The sequence below is a fragment of the Pleuronectes platessa genome, chromosome 9 (genome assembly GCF_947347685.1).
Source record: "Pleuronectes platessa chromosome 9, fPlePla1.1, whole genome shotgun sequence".
NCBI classification, from domain to species: domain Eukaryota; kingdom Metazoa; phylum Chordata; class Actinopteri; order Pleuronectiformes; family Pleuronectidae; genus Pleuronectes; species Pleuronectes platessa.
The window spans coordinates 7,687,593-7,711,783 of NC_070634.1; the positions used below are offsets into that span (position 1 = coordinate 7,687,593).

Sequence of the window (24,191 nt, forward strand, 5' to 3'; positions counted from 1 at the left end):
AAATGCGGTCTTTCCCTTTTCTTTCAAACTGTAATTATGACCCGATTATTCCTTGTGGTGTCGTAAAATAATAACAGTTTTAATTGTAGCTCTTTCAAATTTCCTATTTGGACATTTTATTTTTAATTAGGAGCAATCTTAGCCTCCATAGTTTTAGGGTAATTTGATATTCTAACGGCGGCGGTAGAAGCGAATGAGCTGTGGTTCAGCTCGCTGTCACCGTCACCACACTTCCGCGGTCGACCTGTGTTTGGTACCAGTCTATGGTTGCTACACGGGTTGCCATGGTAAGAGAAATTTCCACACTGACTAGGCCCCTTATTCACCCCGGAAGTTGACCGACAGCTATACGAACCAATGCACGGTCGAGAAATAGGAAGACGGCCAATGGAAATGCACCAAGAGAGAGCTGCGTTAGGTTGAGAGCGCGAGGAGCGGCAGCAGGTCCCAGCAGCTCTGACACAGCAGTGAAACAGACTAATGGTAAGAAAAGTAACAGACACATAAATACTTGTATTCGCTGCTACCAAGTGAGCCTCGCTAATGTCAGTAGTCTGCGTGTCGTCTACTTACAGGTTGTGTATTTAATGTACGGCGGGCTGCTCTCCCAGTGCGGCCACGGCACCGTTAGCAATGATGCTACCCGCGGTACTGTGTGTTGTGTCCCAGCATCACAGCCGGAGACAAAACCCCCTGCTCTGTGTGACAGGGCAGCTCGATGGGGAGGGCACACCAGCGACATGTCTGAACTTAACAACAACAACAACAAAAACAACAATAATATAATATAATAATAAGGATAATGATAACTTTCCTTGCATGGCAATTATATAAACATGGTTACAAAGTGCTTCAAAATATCTACTGCAAAAAAGGAAAAGGTTTTAATTTCAGTTCCATTTTAAGCACCCAATCACAACATATTATGGTCGAGGCCTTAACATGTTTAGAGAAACCCAGGGGTTCCAACAATGAACAAGTGCTTTGGCGACTGTGGAGAGAAATCAACCAGCAGAACCAGACTCAGTGTGGACGGCCATCTGCCTCAACCGGTTGGGGTGAAGGGAGAAGACAAGAGGGGAGACCAGGAACAGTTTTGTTACCATCATATATGGCTCTGTCAAACTGTTTGTTGAAAATAATAATCTTTAGTTGTACAAGGTGTTTCTGTCTTTTATTCACAATAACGTTAAAAGCCGAAACTGAGGGTAGGCTAAAGTTAAAGGTAAATCTGACAATCTGAAACTATTGCGTTTTACGATAATAATTAATTAGCTTAATCTCTCTGCAGACCCAGCACGAGGCGCCACTCATTCCAGTAACATGGACAAGTACGAAAAGCTGAAGAAAATCGGGGAAGGCTCATTTGGAAAAGCCCTCCTTGTCAGATCAAAAGAGGATGGACACCAGTATGTCATCAAGGAGATTGGCATATCTGGAGTAAGTTCTATGCACATTATTTCACAAGCTTCACATGTAACCATTAACATGAGCTCCCTTTCACTGCCAAGCTCCTTCATCCATCCTCTTTCCCTTTTAACTTTGACAGATGCCAAACAGAGAGAGGCAGGAATCTCGAAAGGAAGTCGCCGTTCTTGCCAAAATGAGTCACCCCAACATTGTCCAGTATAAGGATTCTTTTGAAGGTATTCACATGAATAAATAAATCACTTAAGATCTTCGCAACAACCAGAAAGAACCACAGAGATGATCCTCTGCACATATTTCCCAATGTACTACATATAATGAGTATAATATTACTTGGCTCTGAATTCTACACTTTTCAGAAGCGGGTTGTCTGTTTATTGTGATGGACTACTGTGAGGGCGGAGACCTCTTCAAGAAGATCAACTCTCAGAAAGGAGTACTGTTCTCTGAAGATCAAGTAAGCCATTCACTATTGGATGCTATTCTAGATTTCCATACTCACCAGTCTTTGACATCTTTTTAGACTATTTGTATGCTTCTTTAATTTACCTTAGTTGTCATTAGATTTGCAAATGTTAACATACAGGGAAAGTTGATACTGTGTAATATGTGTTTACCATTTGTTCCTTTGCCTAGATCATGGATTGGTTTGTGCAGATTTGCCTGGCACTGAAGCATGTTCATGATCGTAAAATACTGCACAGGGACATCAAATCACAGGTATTGCTCTATGCACCACATGAACCTTCCTCAGTCATTACAGGCAATGATTTGTCATTTATCATAAAATTCTGTTTCTTCACAGAATATTTTTTTAACGAAGGATGGGACTGTCCAACTTGGGGACTTTGGAATAGCAAGGGTTCTAAATAGGTTTGTACCTATGTCATCTAAATAGATCAGCAGATCCCTATAAAGCCATGATTCGGGAATAGTTAATTATCCAACAATTTGCGTTTCATTCTCTTCCCATTTTCAGCACTGTAGAGCTGGCAAGGACTTGTATAGGAACACCATATTACCTATCACCAGAGATTTGCGAAAATAAACCATACAACAACAAAAGGTAATAACTTGATGCTCTGGACCACTTTGTTGTATTTGTAGTAGATGTGGTGTAAATGGATATGTAGTTGTTATCCTGAGGACAAGCACTTTCCCCCATTAAACAATGAGTCATGCATGAGTTAATGTTAGTGAGTTAGAGTCTGTGGCTCCTGGGTGATGTAAAGGTGTCATGTCTCTGCTTTATCGAGTGAACCTTCCTGTGTATATCTGCAACAGCAAGCGAGTATTGATTTTCTTTTAACATGTGTGTGTAATCTAATCCACTTTAGTTACAGCCAATTAATTTAATGAACCTACAACTCAATGTTCAATGTGGAGTAGCTCAGCAATCAATTCATTTTTCTCCCCGGAACTGCAAACAACTGATACATTAATGAATGGCTGTACTGTAAACCTACCCCTGAACATTTCCCCTGCACAATCCATTTGTATGTTCTCTCCTCTTACTTTCCCTACTCTCCCTCCATCTGCAGTGATATTTGGGCCCTAGGATGTGTCCTGTATGAAATGTGCACTCTTAAGCATGCAGTAAGTATTCCGTGTGTGAGTGGTTTACTAAATAATGTGGATATAATTGTTCTTATGTTGCACTGTAGTCTTTTCTCTCACATACTGATTTTAATTTCTTCCTTATATATTCTGTATGTTTAAGGGTTAACAAGCTAAGTTTCAAAGAATGTGTCATCAGTATTGAGTGCTTCATTATCAAATATGTGTTTCTTTACATTTTTAATCACACCATTACTCCACACAGTATGACTACTTGGTTTCCCTCAGTGATATCTTCATAATGCTCTGCTCTGCTTCACAGTTTGAGGCTGGCAACATGAAGAACCTAGTCCTGAAGATCATTCGCGGCTCATACCCTGCTGTGTCTTTTCACTACTCCCAAGAACTCCGCTCTCTCTTGGCACAGCTGTTTAAACGCAACCCCAGAGAAAGGCCATCAGTCAGCACTGTCCTCGACAAACCTTACTTGTCCTGTAGGATAGAGAAGTTCCTCACACCACAGGTACAACTTGTTGTTTGATCCAGTCAGAATTTGACCTCGTCTAGGCTGTAAATGCATTTTAATTGAATTCTCTACTGATTCCAGCTCATTGCTCAGGAATTCCGCCACACTCCCCTCCTCAAGCAGCCTAAAGTGGGCGTGTTGCAGGGAGCACCGGGTAAGTAAACACAGCAACTGAATTTGAAATGTGAGGATACTTTTTGAAACTGTATGTTTTATATAATTCAAGGATCTTTTAAATGGACTAAAATGTATTTTGAAAAAAAGTGTGTGTGGGACAACTGAATTCCTCAATATACTATAGTACTCTTATGAGAGTTATTTGTGGAAATCCTACACTGCTTTAACATGAGTACTGCAAGTACAGAGAGAGATTTAGAGCTTTAAAAGAGTATTAATTTGAATTTTTGCCATGGACGTTTGTGTGAAGCCCTTTGTAGCCTTGTCTAAATAAGTGCAATACAAATGAAGTTATGATTATTATCGTTAGTCAGCATGGTCACACACAGTCTCTGCTTTTTTTTTCACTTGTATGAGCAGCCAAGCGTTCCGCCGCTGGGTCCATACCACTCACTCCAGCCCAGAAGATCACCAAACCAGCCGCCAAATACGGAGTGCCTTTAACTGCGAAGAAGTTTTCAGATGGAGCCAAAAAGCCAGCAGAGAGGAAACCAGCTGTTAAACATAAACCGGTCAGTAGGCTGTAGAAGTTGATGACAAGTTGCTTGGATTTTTGAGCTTCACTCCTGAATTGTTGTTGTTTTTTTGCTCTGTGTTTAAAAAAGTTGTGTTTGACATTGAGCTCCTAGTCTGGCATGTTGGAGGCTTCTTCCATCTGTGTGTGTGTGAGTGTCTGTCTTAACATCATAGTGTGTTGGCAACCTCTGAACCCCGGTGTCATATGTTGCTCAGGCCCCTCTCCCAGCACCCTCCCAAAGAAGAGAGGACAAGGAAGAGAGGAAAAAACAAGAGGTACAGCTGAGAGCCCCACGTAACTTGTATTTACTGTTGGATTCCCCTCCTTTTTCTTTTCCCATTTACACACACATTAAAATGTGTGTCTTCCTATCAGCATTTTTTGTTTTCCTTCTCTCATTGTGCTTGATCCCGTTTTCATCCCCCGGCTCTATTTGAAATGTTCTGCTTGATTTCTCTTTTAACTGACCTTTCCCTCCTCGCCCGCCTGCCCAGTCACAGAGCTGTTCTCCTCCTCTTGCCTCAAGGTGGGTTTCTTAAAGATGCCGTTGTTTTGATTGACATGCTTTTTCCTCAAACTGCAGGAAGGGATCAGAAAGAAGAAGATGGAGCTGATTGAGAAAGAAAGGAACCAGAGAGAGCAGGTGAGCACGGTGTTGAGTACTATCGTTAAAGTCTGTAATCTTTTTCCCACTTTCAGTTGTCTCTGTTATCTATGTCATCTCCAGATGTTCCTGTTTAAAGCAGAGCAAATGAAGAGATATGAAAAGGAAAAGGTGAGTGCAGATGGATATTATTATAAGGGATATTCTCTATCTTGTTCAAAAAAGGGAAAGTGTTTAGTTTAAAAAGGCAAGGAAGAAATGATGCCTGATCTACTGAATGACCCACATGGTTTTCATAGTACTGCCATACAAGTCAGTAGCCTGTCAGATTTACCTTTAGCCTCAGCGAACCTTCAAGTTTGGTCTGTATCATTGATTACAAGCCCTAAGCACTTTATGATGCTTGTTGTGCATTTGTCAGGTGCACAACTGTGAAGTTATGTCCCATACATCCGCTGGTGGCATCTAACACCTGCTGACATCTACTAGTAGGCAGTAATCTAAATTGTGCAGAAGACCTTCAAACGTTCGAGGCATATTCAACATCTCGTCCTATATTCTCAAAGAATTTGTTCCTTTATGTATTAAATTGAGTCACCACAGTGATAAGCTTTTGCAAGGGTCAATGTACTAAGGCCCTTTTCAGACTTGGTATTAACATCCATCCTGAGAGATCCCATCACAAGTGGTCAACTCTAAGTTTGTCTGTTCATACCTTAAACACTTGCGTCATTTGTGTTTGACTTAATTATGTTGTTTTAACCCAGTCTCAGTTAACAGATGTGTCCAATGACAATGTTGGTGTGTGTGTGTGGGTTTGAGATAGAGGGAGTAGAGCGAGAGCCAGAGAGAGAGAAAGAGACCGAGCGGGAGGGTCTGAATGAACAGAAATACGGCAGCTCTGCCATCAGGAAAGATTTTATCTTATGGAGAAAAAAGCATCAATCATCATTTGTCGTTCAGTGTTGATATTGTGGCTACAAACAAATCTATGTATGCGCTCTGACTAGTATAAAAGAATGTTTGATTCCTTGAAACTGGAGCAGGTTAGAGGCGACAGTTGAGTAGGCGATCCTTAATGTATGGCCCAGAACACCTTGGCGTTCACACAGGGAAAAAAATGTGATGTGAGTAATCAGATCTCAGGACGCATTCAGGATATATAAGGGTTTGTTCAAACCTGTACTTGTGCTGACCACTTGTGATTGGATCACTCAGGAAGCATGTTAATCCCAGCTCTGAACGGGGTCTATGAAACAGTGATCTTTTACAGATCAATCGTATAAACCAAGCCAGAGAACAGGGCTGGAAGCACGTTCTGAGTTCTAGTGGAGGTAGCAGCCCAGAGAGGAAGGTACTGGACACCCATTTATGTTTAATAATACAAAGATCTTCTACAAGATATCCTTCTTTTACATTTAAGTACAGCATACACACTTCTTGCTCACAACAAACTTTCTCCTGCAATCTCAGTGTTTTGTAGGTGGTCGAAACAGGGCTGCAGGTGTTGGCGCCCCTGTCCCAGGCTCTGTGCCGAGCAAAAGTCCTTATGAAGCCTACCACGCTGCTCTGGATCACATGTCTAAACCTAGGCCTAAAGACATTGGTAGGGAGGCATCCTCTGCAACACCGGGCAGTCCCATTCGGTGAGATCCCACGTCTTCCTTTATCAGACATGTTATGCAGTGAAACTCATCGTATTAACAGGGTTATCTGTTTGTGTATGTAAGAAGTGTACCTGCTGCAGCTGGACCAGTGCTGCCCAGCAGCCCTGCCCATCTCTTAAACCACGATGCAATCAAGAGAGAACTTCAGAGACTGCAGTTCATTTCTGTACAAGCTCGTTTCAGTAGGTCGGTCAAGTAGCCTCTCTCTAATCAGTAAATAACACTACACATCTGTTGTCATCGCATGTAAATGTTTAGTACTAAGTGTCTTATTCTGTTTTCAGGCAGCGTGGTCAGGTGGCTCCTGGCCGTGCTAATCAGGTTGAGGAGTTTTTACAGCGTAAGAGAGAAGCTATGCTCAACAAAGTCCGTGCTGAAGGACAACTGGTACGTAGTGGGACTTACACTGGAATATTAAGGGTAACCACATTGAGTGTACATTTTTTTTTATTGATATATCAACCCTTTTCCATGTTGTCGACTATGACCTTTCACAAACTGTGTGTGTTGATGTATCTCTTTCAAATAATAGGAATTCAAGAGCTCCAATAAGCATTAATTCCAGTATTAACACTGAATCAAACAACGCAATGCTGTGTGAATTGCAGTGAGAATGAGTCACTTTTATATCATAGTCCAAGAACCATGAAGCTATCTAAGTCTATGGTAATTTGCTTGCCCGTTGTACATAATGGCAACGCCTTAAAACAAACTGTATAAGAAGTGAAAGAACCTAAATCTTATCAATTAGATAAGCCAAGTGAATTGTTTGTTTCAGAGCTTTTTCTGCCGCCAAGTTGTAGAATATACTGCCTGCTCAAATAGCTCAAACACAGAACCCTGAAGCTGCACCAACGCTGCTGCAAAAAGAGCTGTTCACTGTTTAACCATACACATGCCAAGTGTAAAGCTGATAAGATGAACAGACATGAGTATACAGAGATTTCTTTAATTAGATAGGTGATGGATAGATATATGTTTGCTGTTTGGTGCTTGACATGTAACACACAGTCTGTTTATCAATGTTTTCCTGGAAACAGTTTTGATGAAAGTGGTAAGACTGAACCAAATGACAAATTTGTAGGCCATAAGCTGAATAGGCTAAAAAGCATCAGAGATAATTCTGTGGGTTCATCCTAACGTGTGGCCTCACTGTCTTAACATGTAGTAATTTGATTCAGTATTAATATAAAACCCTTGATTAATGCAGCTTTAAATATATCCTGGCCCCAACTCGTGACTGTTGTTACAGTTGGATGTGAGGCCTGCGTCCTTTCTAAAATGTGGTTAAATCAAATGGTAAACAGGGAACCCGGCAAAACCTGGCTGCACTCTATGGAAGCCGGGCTGGTTCAGCTCAGTGCAGGAGACCCAGAGCCAACAAAGAAGAGGAGGTAGGAGCCCTGGCTCGGATGCCCAGCCTCACACACCGCCTCACTCATAGCACGTCTGACCGGCACGTCTCGTATGTGTGCACTAAAATCCCTCAAGCACGCCCATAATTCAAACCAGCAGCTCAGACCCATGCCAACCCCTTCCATAATGTGTGGTGTTCCTCTGTCCAATGTGAACTGTTTGTCCAATGTGAACCATTTAATGGCTGTTAGTCTTCACAACGATAAACAATGAATACCATTGTTTTTGTTTGTTGTGTGTTTGGTCCTATTTTGAATAACCTCACCACCTCAGCTTTTCAGTGTCTCACATGTTTTTTGCTTTGACTGGAATACATAAGTGTAAGCATCTTTATTGCACTGACAACTGCACAACTATTCTGCCTGAATAAATGGTCTGTAACCATGCAGATGCTAACATCATATGTGTTGAATGAAGCTTTCACATTCTAGAAGTGCTACCGTGTATGCTATTTAAATTTTTTTGAATGTGACTGCAGATATCAATGCTCCATACTACTCAGTGTCAGTGTAAGTGTTTATACCACGCAATATGTAACACTCGTATTGTATTTGTTGTCAGGAGTACTTGAAGAAACTGAGGCAGATCCGCTTGCTGAATTTCAATGAGCGTCAGCAGATCAAAGCTCGACTCAGAGGAGAGAAGGTACAATGATCGTCTCTTAGATTCTTAGAATACCTTCCACAAAAGTGTTTACTGTTTTTCTCTGACATTGTGACATTGTGGCTTATGGCGGTTGTTGTTGTTTGTTTCAGTATGACAGTGATGGTTCAGACAGCCAGGAATCCAGTGAGGAGGCAGAGCTCAGGAGAAGGAAGATAGAGGCTTTAAAGGTGAGTCTGTAAGGAACTTAAAACTTTTATATTTTATAATATACTATTTGTATTTATTTAACTATATTTATTTTCAAAATATTTCAGATTTTTAAGAGAAAGAATTGCACTCAGAGGCCGCTTACTTCCACCAGGGTCCAACACTCTTTTTGAAACCACATTTAAATTCAATAGATCCAAATTTTTATTTTGATCTGCACCAAATTGCACACATTCATTCCTAAATGTTCAAGATTTATTTTCATCAAGATCCATGAATGAGTTTCTGAGAAATCAAGAAAAATGTTGGATGTCCAATCTGACAAGGTTAACTGACACACACTGTGCCATGATATCATTAACGTGACATGACATGAAAATAAGCGATACAAAACTGATCGCGCCAATGATAACGTTCCTCTTTTTTTTCGTGAGTGCCCTTTGCCGTCACCAGCATGAGGCCATCTTGGTTAGCTGCCCATGTCATCCATACCTAGACTCTCCTCTCTTATCCACTTTAACCCAAAATGTTTTCACTTCATCTCAGTTTGCTCACTGGGTGTTTTGCTCTCGCTATCAGATGCAAAGAGAAGCGGCACAATTCCCTAAATGTTGGTGACATTCTTATGTAAATAAACACGCATTCAAACACAATGCGCACATTATCGAGGTCAGCAAAATTATCAAGTTCAGTCATTATCGCGACAGGCATACTCTGTGCTTGTTCTTATGATCGTTGTTATGAACAGAGAAGTTGACTCAGCAATGGTAGTCATAATTCTGATAGGCGCACCACCTGCATGTAGGGGAAATACTGCTGTGGAATAGTATGAACTCACAACGACTGCAAGAATCCTGAACACACAACAGCAAGTAATGTTTTGTCATCTACATAGTGATGCGACAACAGGCCTGTACTCTGAACTTGAAATAAGCAGACCCTGTTTCATGAGTATCTCAGCCTGTGATTTGTTTGCTCTGTTGTTTTACTGGTCATTACAAGATCTGCTGCTCTAAACAGTGGCTAAAGGGCTAATCAATATCAGCCAAAATCACTTACCTGTTTGTAGCTCGGCGAACGCTGACGATTCAACATCCACTAATTCAAAGTTCGAGAAAAAGCCTCTGGTGGGCGACGAATCGCAAATCCAACCCTCAGGTTAAGAAGCAACAAGCGACTAGCTTTATCTGACCTGCAACCATTTGCCCCGATGCGAGAAGATTGCAGAGAGCAGATTGTGTGATGATGTGAGGGTTACAAACACGTCATCCTAGTCACTGGTGACCTTGTTGGTATAACTACTCAGCCTGCACTTATCCAATTTGGAGATATCCAGTGCGAAAGCACCACAATTTGGTGGTTAGGAAGAATGAAATAGAACCGCTTAAAATTTCAAAGATCAAATGGCAGTTGGTAGGAAGCAATTTTCAGTTGGAGGAAATAAGATTGGATTGGATAACTCTTATTTTGATTATTAAAACAGATTTCGTCATAGCTTCACTATACATAATTTTGTATGTTTATATATACCTGACAGGCCCAAGCAAATGCCCGTGCTGCTGTTCTGAAGGAGCAACTGGAGAAGAAGAGGAAGGAGGCATATGAGAGAGAGAAGAGAGCTTGGCAGGACCATGTGAGCTCATTTATTTTTTTGTTTCAAGCTAACATTCCTCTGTCAGTAACATTACCTGGCCTTACTGGTCCAAGTATAATCTAATGATGGGTATTGTGCGTTGTGGAAGCTTGTTGTTCGGGGGATGAAGGTTGGCATGGCAGCAGGGAACGCTGCGGCGGCAGCAGCAGTAGCAGTCTCAACTACCTCGGACAGTCCTCTTCCACAGCCCAATCTGTCTCCACCAGAAGAAGTTACCAACACTCCGGCCCTGCCTCCATCCAAAACCTCCACCCCAGTCATATCCATGACTGCTGCCCTGAAGAATGTTGGAGCAGTCAGTATACATTTACAAAGTCCTTCATGCCCTCCATCATGTGTTTCTTGTATGTATGTATGTATTGCTTGGCTTGGGTATATACATTTCAAATTTTGTGTTTGTCAGATAACTCCACTAAAAGCAATCTTGCCTGTGCTGGAGACTGCGACAGTCATCCAGGTGAGTGTATCAGTTATTAATGCAACATTATGTAACTTTTACTGAGCAACAGCACCCTCTACAGCCACTGAAACACAACTGAACGGTGGTTATTACAATGAATCCCGGCTTCCTGAACCAGAAGAGCTGCCGCTGTAACAAATACACCGAAGTCTGTTTAGAATTTTTGATATCTTAAAAGTTTGCTGATCTAATATTTGAGATAAATTCAGTTTTTTAAAGACGTCTAAGTCCTTTTAAGTGATCCACTGTTTAGCATCACTTTTGAACTTGCTGGGCCTGACTCTCGCAGTGTAAGCTGCAACTTACACACTTCTTACAGGATATTGTACTCGCTGACCGAGTTCCATAGTGTTGCTTTAATGTCGTGGGCTTAGATTTGTGATTCCATTTTCAGAAAGATAATGCTACTTAATCCTTTTCATTTAACAGACTGAGAAAAAGCAGATACTGCACCGACTTAACCAGAACCTAAAAGCCCAATGTCCAGGGGAGGAGGGAAAGGAGGCGGTTCCATCCCCTGCAGAGCCAAGTGCTGTTCCCCAGGAGAACCCGTCTGACTCAAAGAGTCGTCCCTGTTCCAACGGAGACCGAAAGAAGTGGGATGCAGCTGAACTGCCTATACTTCCTGTGGCTCAGCAAACCTTAGAGCAAACCTGTGCCACAATGATTAGTGAGTTATTCTTCCACAGGACAAAGCACTCATGTGCCATTCATGAACAGAAACAAGATTACTTGTCTCCCTCTACGCTGGTGAGAGCCATTGGCCTGAGGCATTATGTTGTTGGGTCTTACTTTGTCCTTGAGCGAATGTCTTCAAATGTGGTACAGAACATTTACTTGGATTCACAGATGACCTGATTAGATTTTTGTGGTACAAGGTCAAAGGTCAAGTTAACTGTGACCTCATGTTATTTCATTACATGTGGCACAAACATTTATATTTGGACTCGAGGAGGAAAAAAGTTTAAAATTGGGCACAAATTTTCACTTAGACACTGATTAGATTTGGGTGGTCAAAGGTCAGGATTGCCTTACAAAACATGTTTTTGGCCTTGTACGGAAAGAGTAACTGATTTCAGTGGTCATAGTGAAACTTGTTTAGACTGAAGCTGCACTGATTTGAGTTTGTTTTGTTTTATTTTGTGATAAAGTAAAATTTCGGTTGTAATTTTAAAGGTAAATTTGCATTTGAACCATACTAAAATTTTGTTTAGCTCTGCTTTATAGCGCAAGTAATCCTACATGTTAATACTTGTGCTGTGGAAATTATGTGGCCACAGTGAAACTTATATCATTGAAGTCAAACACATAGATGCATTCGCAAAAAAGGTTTTGCTCAGTTTTTCAACCTCTCTCTTACCAGAAACCTCAGTGTCTCCAGACGAAAGGCCGTCCTCTGGTGGAGATAGGAAGAAGTGGGAGGCAGGACTTCCACTTGTCCTCTCTGTAGCCCAACAAACTCTAGAGAAGACCTGCATCACGACCATTGGTGAGCTGGCTTCTCCTGAGTGAAATGCACATCTCTAGGAAAATGAACATTGGGCACAGAAATCATGTGGGGCCTTTTTATTTCTGTCAGAGCAAACTTCAGGTGAAGTTATAAAGATGGATTTGCTTCAGGAGGAAGCTCAGAGGAAGATGTGGAGAGTGAGTCCAGACTCTCAGGTGCTTCGACTCCTTCAGGAGGCCGAGCCTCAGCCTCTCACCCAGCAGCTGGAGAATGTCTACGTCTGTGAAAAAGAGATTCTCTGCCTCGGTTAGTCTTCATTCAGTTATCATTATCTCACCATCTACTTGCCATACAAAATAAACAAACTTGTAAACCTCAAAGCTTTAAAATCAAGTAATTGTTTATTTGTTCTATCCCTTGATGATTAGATATGTCAGTATTTAGTTTTGTCATAATTTCATCACCCTTCCCTTCATTTGACTGTTCCATTCAATATTAATTCTTGAGGACCCACAGCAGTTGACAATTTCTTACATCATGATGTGGTACTTCTCATGGGCTGTTTCAGACTCATTGAAAGTCATGATATAAATCACTCACTGTTGATTATTCTTCACAGATAAGTCTAACCAGGCTGCAGTACCTGAGATGGAGAGGACACCTAAAGAAGTGTTGACCTCTGAGCCAACACCATCTGCTGTGCTTCTAAGCCCTGCATTTGAAAAGGAGAGTTCTGCTCCAACAGAGTCGTCACATCAGGAAACGTCTGTGGCCGGTACAATCGAAACAGTGACACTGCCGCCAGACCTCACTGAGGCTCACGGTTATTACTCAACCTTATATTTAGCCTATCTTCCTCATTTCAAAGTATATATATGTTAGTACAATGCAATCCTAACTGGCCTGAACATTCTTTCAGATCTAGCAGACGTGGAGTCAGTTGTTCTCGAGGACACACCGAAACAGGCCTTACGTCGTCCAGCTGGTGTGCAGCAGGCATGGGAACAGGATGCCCAGCAGCAAATGTGACTTTTCATCTTTATCATATTAAGAACTTTTCTGTTTCACGACAAAATGAAAACATATTGATTGTTCCCTGAGCCCAATATGAGTTCAGGTCAATATCCCAGTGTATTTAAGTGAACAAGATTATTGTGTTGATTATAAAGGTAACATGTCTCTGTGAACAATTTCATACAATGTTTGTGTATTTCACTTAAAGGCCATCAGAGGGCAGTAAAAGACCAACAGGCACCAAGGAGGTTGAGAGGAGTGTGGAGAAACCCACAGAATCTTCAAGTGAGATGATTGTTTAGAGAATTAAAGATGAATTGTTATTCAGCATGATTATCATCTAATTAAATTGGCCCCCTTCCCTCCCTTTCCCCAGGTTTACCACAGTGCGAGGAGCCTCTGTTTACGAAGTTGTGCTCCCCGGCCCACCGACGCACTGCGGCCCTCTCAGTGCTCTCAGCCCAGTCCTCTATGGATGAATCATCGTCCTCTCTGGCCTCACGCTCACGCTCCGTCTCACCTCTGCGCAACAAACACCACAACTCCCTCCTCATTGGACTCTCTACGGGCATGTTTGATGCCAACAATCCCAAGGTGATCACTGCCTGAACATTATGCATTAAAGTTTTTTCTGGTAATTACCTTGGTAAGGATGGAAAGAACGATGGGGGTAGTCTAAGTATAATTTGTTTATGGTTTAGATCCATGACTGTTTTCGATGTAACAGGGAGCAGCTGTTCCTGGTGTAATGCCGAGGCTTGTGGGGTATTTTTAGGAAGGATTTCAGTCTTCTTTATTAATGAGGGGAATGGAATGGAGCTGGTGCCATTAATCACATGGTCTGAACCTGCAGAGGGCCTGATAGGACAGAAAAGACATCCATCAACCTGTATCTATCATTACCTTCATCATGGACATTGAGATCTACAGAACCGAGCTCAATATCCTTCTATCCATACAAAGAGCAACATAAAATTTGAATGAGGCAGGTTTGGTCACTGTGCTTTTGGGGTTTGGTTGATCTGTCACAACACCCGATCCAAGCACACTATACATTTATTCATCACCCTGTTTTCACACGTAAGGCCGTCAAGATATTTCACAGTGTGCTTTGTGCTGTCAGATGCTGCGGACCTGCTCTCTACCAGATCTCAGTCGTCTCTTCAGTGCTCAGCAGGACTCTGCAGTGGCTGGTAATGCTAATGTTGCCCCAGACAACAACCTGGAAATCGAGGACCTGGATGAGGCGGCTAAAGATGATGACCAGTCAGAGACTGAGGAGTAAGACGAACAGAGACAAATAGATCTCAAAAACATTCTCAGGCCCAACTCTGTGATATTGTCAGTCCATATATATACACAGTGAAGGCTGTATGTTCTATGTTGCAATGTGGGTATATTAAAAGCTTTCAGTGGGTACTATAACCTCTAAACAAATTGCTGCAGTCTTAGGAAGACAGGTCATTTAGTTGGATTTCATGCCTCTCTCTTATTCTAATGTTGTATATGTGTCAGAGACAACATTCTAATTCTCATTATTTTTACAAAGACTCTATCAATACAGCAACCTAATGGCTTATATTGTATGTAATAAGAATATACTCTGTTCCCTAGTGCATATGAGGACGAAGACCTGCAGGACATCAGGGCCTCCATGGAGAGACTGCTGCAAGAAGACGAAGACGAAGACTTAATGAGTGGCCCTCCAGAGGTTGGAGCAGGAGACTTTAATGGAAACCCTTCAGAGAGCCAAGACAAGGAGTTTTTTAACAGGATAGCAGCTGAGATAGATCAGGACAACAATCAGATGGCTGTAGATAATGACGACGAAGAAGATGATGACGATGAAGAGGAAGAAGAAGGCGAAGAGGAGGAGGAGGAGGATGATGAGGACGATGATGATGACGAATGCTCCAATGGCAGTCCGGGTGATGTGGAGGCAGGGGAGTTGCTCACCAATGGCGTGGGAGATGAGAACCACAGTAATAACAGCCAGCTCAATGAGGAGTGGCAATCAGGTAGGAGGAATGTTGGACTTGCAAATGTTAGTTTTTTTTAAACATTTATACTTATTTATTTTTGAATGCAATTCTTCATAATTGATTTATTAATTATTTCAATGCAAGAACAAACCCTGATTTTACCACTTTTGCTGCCATAATTAGTTTTTAGCAGCAACCATGGCAAACTCCCTCAGCTTGGAATAAAATCATTGTGAATATTTTATGACAGACGATTCATGCCTTTAGCGTGAGACCATTAAACAAAAAATAGGTAATTTTTGCCGTCTAAGCATCTCCAAGACCCAAAGTGTAACAGTGTTATGAGAACTGAACTGACGAATCCTGCTGCGTTTACAGATGGCAGTGGAGAGGAGCAGGGCGGAGACGCTGAGCTTCATGACAGCATCTTCAGTCGACTGGAGGAGCTTCGCTTCAACCTGGAGCAGCAGATGGGCTTTGAGAAGTTCATCGAGGCCTATAATAAGATTAAGGTATAAAATATTCGTTATTTTGCTCTAAGGAAGTTTTCACACCTGAAAGTCTGGACCATGGTCTGAACCGAGGTTCCTGTCTCTTTTACATGGTTTACAATTGTTCTGGATAGATTTTTTTCATATTTTACTTTAGGAAGAGCACTAAATTTGTATAATGTATATACGCATCCTGTTGTCATTGCCTATGTGTGCTGCGTAAACCATAACTAAACATTGATTGGTTTGTAGATAATCGTGTCTGGCGTTGGTGTGTTGTCAATTCTGCCATGGTCTTCACTAACTTTTTTGAATTAAAATGCAGTAAAATGAAGTTCCCATTGTTATGTTGTGAGAGGACCAAACAAGGGAAATAATCTTTAATCTTTAGGTCATCCAAACATCTTCAAAGTTAAGTTTTAGAAGACTGACTGGATGAATGGATGTCTTGTTGTTTTGGTGCTCAAGGCTATACATGAAGATGAAGACGAGAACATTGACCTGGGCTCCAGTTTGGTCTTAAGCATTTTGGGAACTGAGCACCAGCATCTGTATCCCAACATCCTGCATCTAGTGATGGCAGATGGCGCATACCAAGAAGGTGAGCAGTAGCTTATTTTAGATACCTCAGTCTTTTCTATCATTTCCATTGTGTCGCTGAAAAACAGCTTTTTCTATTTAATTTCAATCGCATCATAACATGTTTATTCCATTTTCTACCACTATCTGTCTGCTTTGTCTTGCTCTGTGTCAAGATGGATGTAAAACTCAAAGTTTTGAGTTTGACATGTTTCCCCTCAGAAATCTTCTGATACATTTTCTCTCTGAACTTCTCTATTTGACAATTTTTTGGTTTCCTATTTTTATTCCTGTCAGAGGAAGAATAGATTGTTGATGCAAATGTCAAGTATCTGCTTGGAGGATTTATCTCATGATCTGTGAAGATGTAGCTTATGGATCCATACTGCAGTAACACTTGCTATATTTTGAAATGTAACTGAGGCAGCTATCAGAGAACAAACCCATTCACTGCAGTTGTTTTAAATAGTCTGTCGGTTATAATCACATTATCCCCCCCCCAAATGTTTATGAGGTCACAGCTCTGGGTTTTTAGTCATTTGTGAGGCTCGTTGTTCCATTAAATTGCCTCATTGATTCTCTCTTTATTTAAACTACTCCAACCAATGAACATCTTTAATGAATTATCTGTCTCAGCGTGATTCTTTGCTTTCTCTCTTTTGTAGATAATGATGACTAATGTTTTCTGCGATGGAACTGCTGGCAGCCATGCTGGCAGCTTCGACAATCTGCTTGCTATCTGATGTCTTCCCATGACGTACATCATTGGCAGAAGAATCTATGCATGACATGTCGCAGCTGTTTATCCGACAGTTTTCCTGGCACACTTGCATGATGAATTAATAGTAAACTCAAGGATGTATTTCATACTTTTGACTATCAGCACCTGACACTCTTTTCTAACCAGTGTTCATTCAAAAAGTGCATTAACAACACATGTAGTTATTTACCAAAGTTTATGTCAGATGTTTGTGAAGCTTTGTCTGTTAGTGAATGACACGTGCATTGTCACACTGATTCATAGTAGAAACTATTATGTCACAATTTGTTGTTGGTTGCTCATATAGACTCCTCATTTTATTTTGGCAGGCAAACATCTGGTCCTCTCAGGTGCTCTCTCTTTCTAACTGTCACACACATTAAACCATAGCTTCTAAACCAGGTCACCCTGGAAACATAATTTACTCAGAACCAACGGAACCTCCTTTTCTTAATACAATTTTCACCAAACAAGAAGTAAAATATTGTACAAGACATTTTTCCACATTTCTTACTGTTTCAGTTTACCCATTTTAATTATTGTAATTATATGATTACTGTGAGACTGTTGACTGCTGCCAAGCTACTGTAGCAAGACTATGGCAGTGACGTGCTGAGCGTGGTGATGGAGAGCCTGGTTATAATTATGTTCAGTGCAGAGCACTGATAAGTAAGCAATGATACAGATATTAACAATAAATCCTATATGACTACAAATTAAATGTTGTAAATATTTTTTGAAGTAATAAAAACTTTTTTTCGAGAACCTGACGTCTAATTCTCCAATTTTTATTTTTATTTAAGTTATGCTTTTTATTATTATATTTTATTATTATATATAATATATATGTAATAATACAACACCCTCAACTTAAGCAAGCAATGTGTAACTTTTAAAAACATAATTTAAAGGGTCTACAGTATAATGGTAGTGGAATTATTCCAGAAACAGAAGGAAGAAACGTACATATATATATATATATATATACACACACACACAAACATATACATGAGTTAATTTAAACAACACATCTGCGTGATGCCCTTGTACAAAATAGAGATTGTGTACATACTGTATAGTTATGATACGTTCAAGGAGCATTAAGAAATATAAAAATAACTATAAGACTAAAGTTAAACAAATCAATTTGCAATAAATGAAGGTTGTGACAATGATATCGAGGAAAATTTATTTTGCCATCATCCGCTTGTTTCTACCTCACTGCCATGAACACTTAAGATATGGTTACTCATGGACTTGTTAATGTTTACAAATGAGTTTACATTATTATTACAATATAAAAGATGCTTTTATTAAAATTATTTTATTGAAAATTGTATTATAAGGGGTGAAAAGAAAATCATTCTGCTCTACAAAGGTCATCAGACTGGTGTTGCGTACACTAGACTATTTTCATCCACAGCCCTTCTGGAGACCACTCACCCAACTGTCAGCTAGAGAGATTTATTTGTAGATGCAGGCCCTGTGGAATAATATAACACAGGCCTCCGGTGTTCTAACACCGCACCATGTCTGATTTAGTGTGGCAGGAGAAGTGGGCGTGTTTCCTATGAGTGGAGCAGAACCCAGTAAATGACTTTACCATCCCTCTTATAAGAAAAAAAAGCAGTGTGATAATGGGGCTTTGTAGCTTGTCATGTCTTTAAAAGTTGTTGCACTTAAAAAGTTGCAATTGTACCCCTCTAGAACTGCCTTTACTCAACTGGTCGTTAATTCCCCATGTGCATGACCATGGTGTTTGACAGACTGCAAATATTTCTTTTAATTTTCACATTTCTCTTTTGTCAATTACATACATGTGTGAACTGGTTTCGTTACAAATCAATGATTAGAAACCGTGGAAATCGTTAAATTAAAGCTTGTAGGTAGTGATACTGCAGTTGGAATAATTGAAGAGCCAATTCTACATAGAGTCAGGCTGAGTGTCTGAAGGGGGAGACACTGAGCCTGACCGAACACCTCAATTATTTTTAAATGAATGCATAAGTATTTTTGTCATCTCTGCTAAAATCCTTTGGTAATTTCATTTCAAGAGACCAGAATGAGGATTTATATAATAATAACTTTTCCATTTGAGTGCCGTGCTCAGTTTCTGACAGTACATGGGTTCTGGTCAGTTCAGGGCTTCCATAAAGACTTGAGGCTGTTTCATGCTATTCCCAACAATGAAGTACCATTCAGTATTTATGCTGCATGGCGACACTTTATTTCTTTGTTGCTCCATTTCGGATTCAGTAATTCTGTTTTATGTCCCACTGTGTGACTTGTATTATGCATTTTGACCTCAGGGGTGATTCGCATTGTACTTGTGAAGAGGAATATGAAGCATGTGGAGATGGAGAAGTGTCTGTACAAATACCATAATTAGAGCAAGTGTTTCTTTGAAGTATTTAATAAGCTAAGCTCATTATTGGCTCAGTTTGCAGTGGTGGTGTAGCACCAAGTCTGGTTTGTTAATATCAGTTAGCTTAACTTCAATTATACAAACAGGTCGGTTTGATTTCATCTTTATAATCAAGAGGTGACATATCTCATCAGGGATTTGTTTGTAGATGCTTGTTAATATGATCACTTGGCTACGAAGAAAACAAGAAGATGGATCAGAAAATGTCCCCTGCTACAGTCTAATGCCCTCCCACAGGATGTCTCTGTTTCACATAATGCTTGAGATTAATTTAACCCTTGCTTTGAATCTATAAGTTCTGTGTTCCTCTTGATCCCAGCTCTCAATGGAGAAAAAAGACAAATCAGCCCACAGAGAAATATATGCACTCTGGCAATATCAGGCAGCATTCATTGACATTCAGCTGTGGTCCCTAATCTAATTCAAAAGCTTGTTGCCTCAGGCTGATTTAGTAAATTTGAAAGCCTTATCAAAGTAGTACAAGTGGAGATTACAGGATGTGAGGGCCATGATTTAAGCAGCACGGTACGCCAGTGAGCTTCGGGTTTGATTTCAAATAAAGACATCATCGCTTTAAAAAAGTTAATTATACACAGTAGCTCTGCTGTCAACTTGTGATGCTGCAAATTACACTCATGCAATTTAAAAACACTTTGCTCTTTAAAAATGACATTTTACTTTGGTACTCGCGATATTTCAGTTCTTTGTTCTGAGCATCTATTTATATTGATGTGCTGCACAAGACAGGAAATATTCCCTTCATTGAAATTGGGACGTATGTCTTGTCATGTCCTCCCCTGCTTCCCTCGCTCCCATTTATAGGCAGTATAACAGCGCCCACCTACATCATATGAGGGTATCTGTGTGTGTGTGTGTGTGTGTGTGTGTGAGAGAGAGAGAGAGAGAGAGAGAGAGAGAGAGAGCATTATCTTATTTTAAGCCCTCGTACAGTCATTGTGAAAAAAAATATTACCTTTAAAAGATTTAAACGATTCCTGTTGCTTCCCTGAATAACATTAAATAATGTCCACTTTTGACAATAAAAGTCTGAATATGTGCAGGATTTTAGCGTGTTGTAATATATGGGGGTCAAGCAGAAAAAAAGAGGGCAGTGGCCATTGTCTCAGTGAAGGCGGAGGGGCGGAGCACGGCCTCATCTCAGTGAGGAAATATGACCTGAGGGCTCCTGCCAGCTCCCATGGGATCACATGTGACAGAGGAGCGCTACCTTCATATAAATCTCTTGCTTTATTGCTCTGTTCCTCCTCTCCTTCATCTCTCCCTCTTGCTCAATATGCAGTGTCCTCTGAATGGGATAGAGATAAATCAGATGTTTATTGTCTGGCTCACTGCGTCACTCGCTCTCCTCTCCCCCAAGTACTTGTGTGCCTGCAGTGCCTTCACTGTGAAGGTTATTAACAGTCAAAGGTCTCCTCCCAATTTATTTCTGTGATAAAAGCAGAATCTTTTGAAAAGTTCCTCCCCTCTCCCTGTGAACGTGTTGTCTATTTCTGTGTCAGCCAATGATTGCCAACAGTTTGATTTGTCCTCAAGAATACATACAACTCCTTTAACCCATAGAAAGATCATATAGACAGACAGACAGACAGACAGATATATATATATATATATATATATATATATAGAGAGAGAGAGGGAGAGGGAGAGAGGGAGAGAGAGAGAGGGGTTTATTCATACATATACATATATATATATATATATATATAGAGAGAGAGAGATAAAGAGATGCAGAGATAGAGAGTTACAGGGGGATATAGACTAAGATCGATATAGAGTAAGATGGAGAGGGAATGGTAGAGAGATATAGAGATAGACATATATATATAGATAGATTATAAATAGATAGAGAGATAGAGAGACAGAGAGATAGGGAGATAGATCTGTAACATCTCCATCCTGTATGTCCTGTATTAGTTTGTTGTCCCAGGAGTAAAACATAGACCACTAGATGTCCCCATTCACTCTCTGGTACAAATGTAGCCACAGCATATTGCACAGATAAGAATCCAAGTGTGTAAGAGGACCATTTGTTGTCGTCTGTAATGTGCACACAGCAGAGCAGTATATCAGAGCGTCTCTGTGCTGATGCAACAGAAAAAAACAACATATATCGATGATAATTTGAGTTACTGCAGCATTTAACTGTAGTCTCAGGAGTGCTGGCTTCCATTAAGCTACATATGTCTGTTGGTGACATGACATCTGAACTTAAAACGAGTTATTTCCCAGTGAGTGTGGGGCAAGATGTTGTTTCTGTCACATCCTTCATTACATGTCATTAAACGAGACACAGCAGTCACGCCCTTTTGACGCCGCCTTATGGTGCGCCTCGGAAATTTGAGCTTCCACCGCACTCTAGTACGACTTCAATTCGGTCGGAAACGTGATATCTTAAGTAATATAACGAGTAGATCTTTTCTTTTATTACAACTAAATATTCATGGGCTATTAATGTATTTATTTTCAAAAAGTTTCCGGCTAAAGAACCTCCTCAATTCGCGCTTGAATGATTTAATGACCCACTTACCCGGCCGCACTTGAAGCGCACACCCCCTCCCCCTCTCCGCTTGTTTCCAGCTGCACGGTCCAGGAGGACACAAGTAGCGTAACTAGCATGGCGCTCACTGCGGTCGGAGTTGCGTTGTGTCGCCTGTGTGCTTATCACTTGTGTTTTCCTTAACTACATGACAGGCGCGTGTTTACAGCACACGTCCTGCGTATCAAAAGCCTGAACAACAGTATATGTGAGTTGAATCCTCCAGGTAAGTGCTCACCAAGAGTCCAGGTAGCTCGCTAACTAGTAACGTTAGCAGGGAGGCAAAAAAAAATTGGTAGATACGGAGCAACAAGAGGAGGAGTCCTGTTTTTGAAGAGGTAAGCTCAATTACATTTACTGTGCGAATCCCTTTCCAACTTTTACAAATAATTTATAACATGCCGGAGAAGTTTTGGAAATGTTTCTGTGAAGTGTGAACGCTTTAACAAACTTCTAACCATTAGTTACTTATGAGGTTATAACACTGAGGCAGTCTCCTCGCTAGCGAGCGGTGGTTGCTAAAAAACTTGCTTTAATATGCGCATTTATAGATTCACTTCACTCATGTCCGGTAAAAGGCTAATGCGTTGAGTGTCAGGCAGAAAAAGGCCAGAAAAGTTTTACTACAGGTTTTCGTGCTGTTAGGTATTACGTAATATTGACATTTTTCCGGAGTAACGTTACGCTACTGTCGTATAAGCCTGCAACATTTGTGTTCTATCATCTAAATGTCTTCCTGTGATGTCAGCGTTTATAATGTGCGATACAACCGTCTGACTTTTGTCAAACTAATTTGGTCACTCGAGTGTTGACTTCCATCTTTGTAAATTACCCTCAGTTTTCACTCTTGATGGATAAATCACAGTTTTTCTCTGTTGCACCGCAGCTGTAGGTTTGTGTCTTTAGTCGCGATTATGGACGTGCTTATCTCCAATGATCTAAAATCAGTTACCAGGTGTAAAGGGCGGTAGTTTTGTGTTTTGCAACTGTCGTCAGCTCATCAGTTAGCTGTCGTATTAATTGTGACCTTATTGTGTCAGTTTTTGCTTGTGGAAATTTAAATATATCATTCCTCAGTGTCTGCCATATGTGATCTCTATTGTGTGCCCACCATGACCTATTTGCAGTTGATTAATATCCATGTTTTTACCCTCGTTTGTAGCTGATGCAGATGCCATGGCCATAGCCGCGGTATGGGTGTGACGTGACAGTGCTGCTCCTGCTTCCAAACAACAACCTTATCTGCACCATGTTTTTCTGCTGAAGTCGAGGCAGAACACACAGAGAATGGACGAGTCAGTTTTGTTGGATTTGCTTGAGTGCCCTGTTTGTCTGGAGCGGCTGGACGCTACGGCAAAGGTCCTTCCCTGTCAGCACACCTTCTGCCGTAGATGCCTCCAAGGTATTCTAGGCTCGCGTGGAGAGCTGCGTTGCCCAGAGTGCCGGACATTGGTGGAGTGTGCTGTGGATGAGCTCCCCAGCAACATACTCCTTGTGCGTCTGCTGGATGGCATCAAGCAGAGGCCTCGTCGGGCTGGTCCAGGGGCTGGAGCCTGCACAAATGGTACATCTGGAGCCGTGGCCAGAGCACACGGCAGAGACCAGGGCACCAGGGACCAGGGCACTCCAGGAGCACAACCCCAGAGAGCTCAGGCTAAGAGCACCCCTGTCCGTGTAAGTACACTCGAATTGACCCCACATGGATCACTGAGCATGAATCTGTGTTTCCCATTGTCGGGGTCAAGCTGAAACAAAACAGAAAATCTGTATGGATTAAAAGCAGCATGTTGCATTACTGCCCTTCTAATCTTTGCTGTGGATTAACTGTTATCATGGTGATCCAAAAGCCAGCCAGTTGACTAGCAGCCCAACATTAGTAATGGCAGTGATTGAGAGCAGTTTAGCCAACAAATGATTCTGCTCTCTGCACTGAACGCAGCCGGGCCTTTTCTTGTAGAAGGACTCGGTTGTTTCTTTGCTGCTGACAATGCTGTATGCCAAAATCGTTCTTTCACTTGAGATCTTGCTGTAGAGTTGTGTGTGAATGTATGTGAGAAATGCAGAGTGTGACTACAGGGTTGTTCTGTCTGCAGTACTGAGAGGAATTGTATAGT

The 24,191-nt window shown here is 41.1% G+C and overlaps 2 protein-coding genes across 5 annotated transcripts in view; both read left to right on the top strand.

Moving 5' to 3' along the window:
• Positions 1-365: 365 nt before the first annotated feature.
• On the top strand, positions 366-17,860 carry nek1 (NIMA-related kinase 1). 4 transcript variants are annotated; one of them, XM_053430178.1, is made up of 36 exons: positions 366-483; positions 1,292-1,440; positions 1,550-1,646; positions 1,788-1,885; positions 2,065-2,148; positions 2,234-2,301; positions 2,408-2,494; positions 2,970-3,024; positions 3,308-3,508; positions 3,593-3,665; positions 4,049-4,200; positions 4,421-4,480; positions 4,789-4,848; positions 4,933-4,980; positions 6,083-6,163; positions 6,283-6,455; positions 6,540-6,662; positions 6,761-6,863; positions 7,784-7,870; positions 8,454-8,537; positions 8,648-8,725; positions 10,243-10,338; positions 10,448-10,654; positions 10,763-10,816; positions 11,249-11,489; positions 12,183-12,308; positions 12,399-12,575; positions 12,889-13,092; positions 13,189-13,294; positions 13,492-13,568; positions 13,660-13,877; positions 14,407-14,564; positions 14,898-15,301; positions 15,644-15,777; positions 16,225-16,357; positions 17,001-17,860. In XM_053430178.1, the coding sequence occupies exons 2-36, from the start codon at positions 1,324-1,326 to the stop codon at positions 17,012-17,014; spliced, it is 4,278 nt and encodes a 1,425-aa protein (XP_053286153.1). In that variant the 5' UTR covers positions 366-483; positions 1,292-1,323; the 3' UTR covers positions 17,015-17,860. The 4 variants fall into 4 exon arrangements, with proteins under 4 accessions (XP_053286153.1, XP_053286154.1, XP_053286156.1 ...); XM_053430179.1 differs by having other exon boundaries at positions 6,543-6,662; XM_053430181.1 differs by lacking the exon at positions 7,784-7,870.
• A 4,261-nt stretch (positions 17,861-22,121) lies between these two features.
• The window catches only part of sh3rf1 (SH3 domain containing ring finger 1), a 34,343-nt gene continuing 32,273 nt past the window's right edge, over positions 22,122-24,191 (top strand). The window contains exons 1-2 of the mRNA XM_053430579.1: positions 22,122-22,415; positions 23,240-23,751. Of these exons, the coding sequence (XP_053286554.1) occupies positions 23,365-23,751 (387 nt within the window). The 5' untranslated portion in view covers positions 22,122-22,415; positions 23,240-23,364. The remainder of the gene's footprint in view (positions 22,416-23,239; positions 23,752-24,191) is intronic.

What these genes read in the sequence shown, in the direction of transcription:
- nek1 (XM_053430178.1), top strand. Translation starts at nt 1,324, where the DNA reads ATGGACAAGTACGAAAAGCTGAAGAAAATCGGGGAAGGCTCATTTGGA. An exon ending in CGTGTTGCAGGGAGCACCGG is followed by an intron (nt 3,666 to 4,048) that starts GTAAGTAAACAC and finishes TTGTATGAGCAG; the next exon opens with CCAAGCGTTCCGCCGCTGGG. An exon ending in AGAGAGCTTGGCAGGACCAT is followed by an intron (nt 10,339 to 10,447) that starts GTGAGCTCATTT and finishes GCGTTGTGGAAG; the next exon opens with CTTGTTGTTCGGGGGATGAA.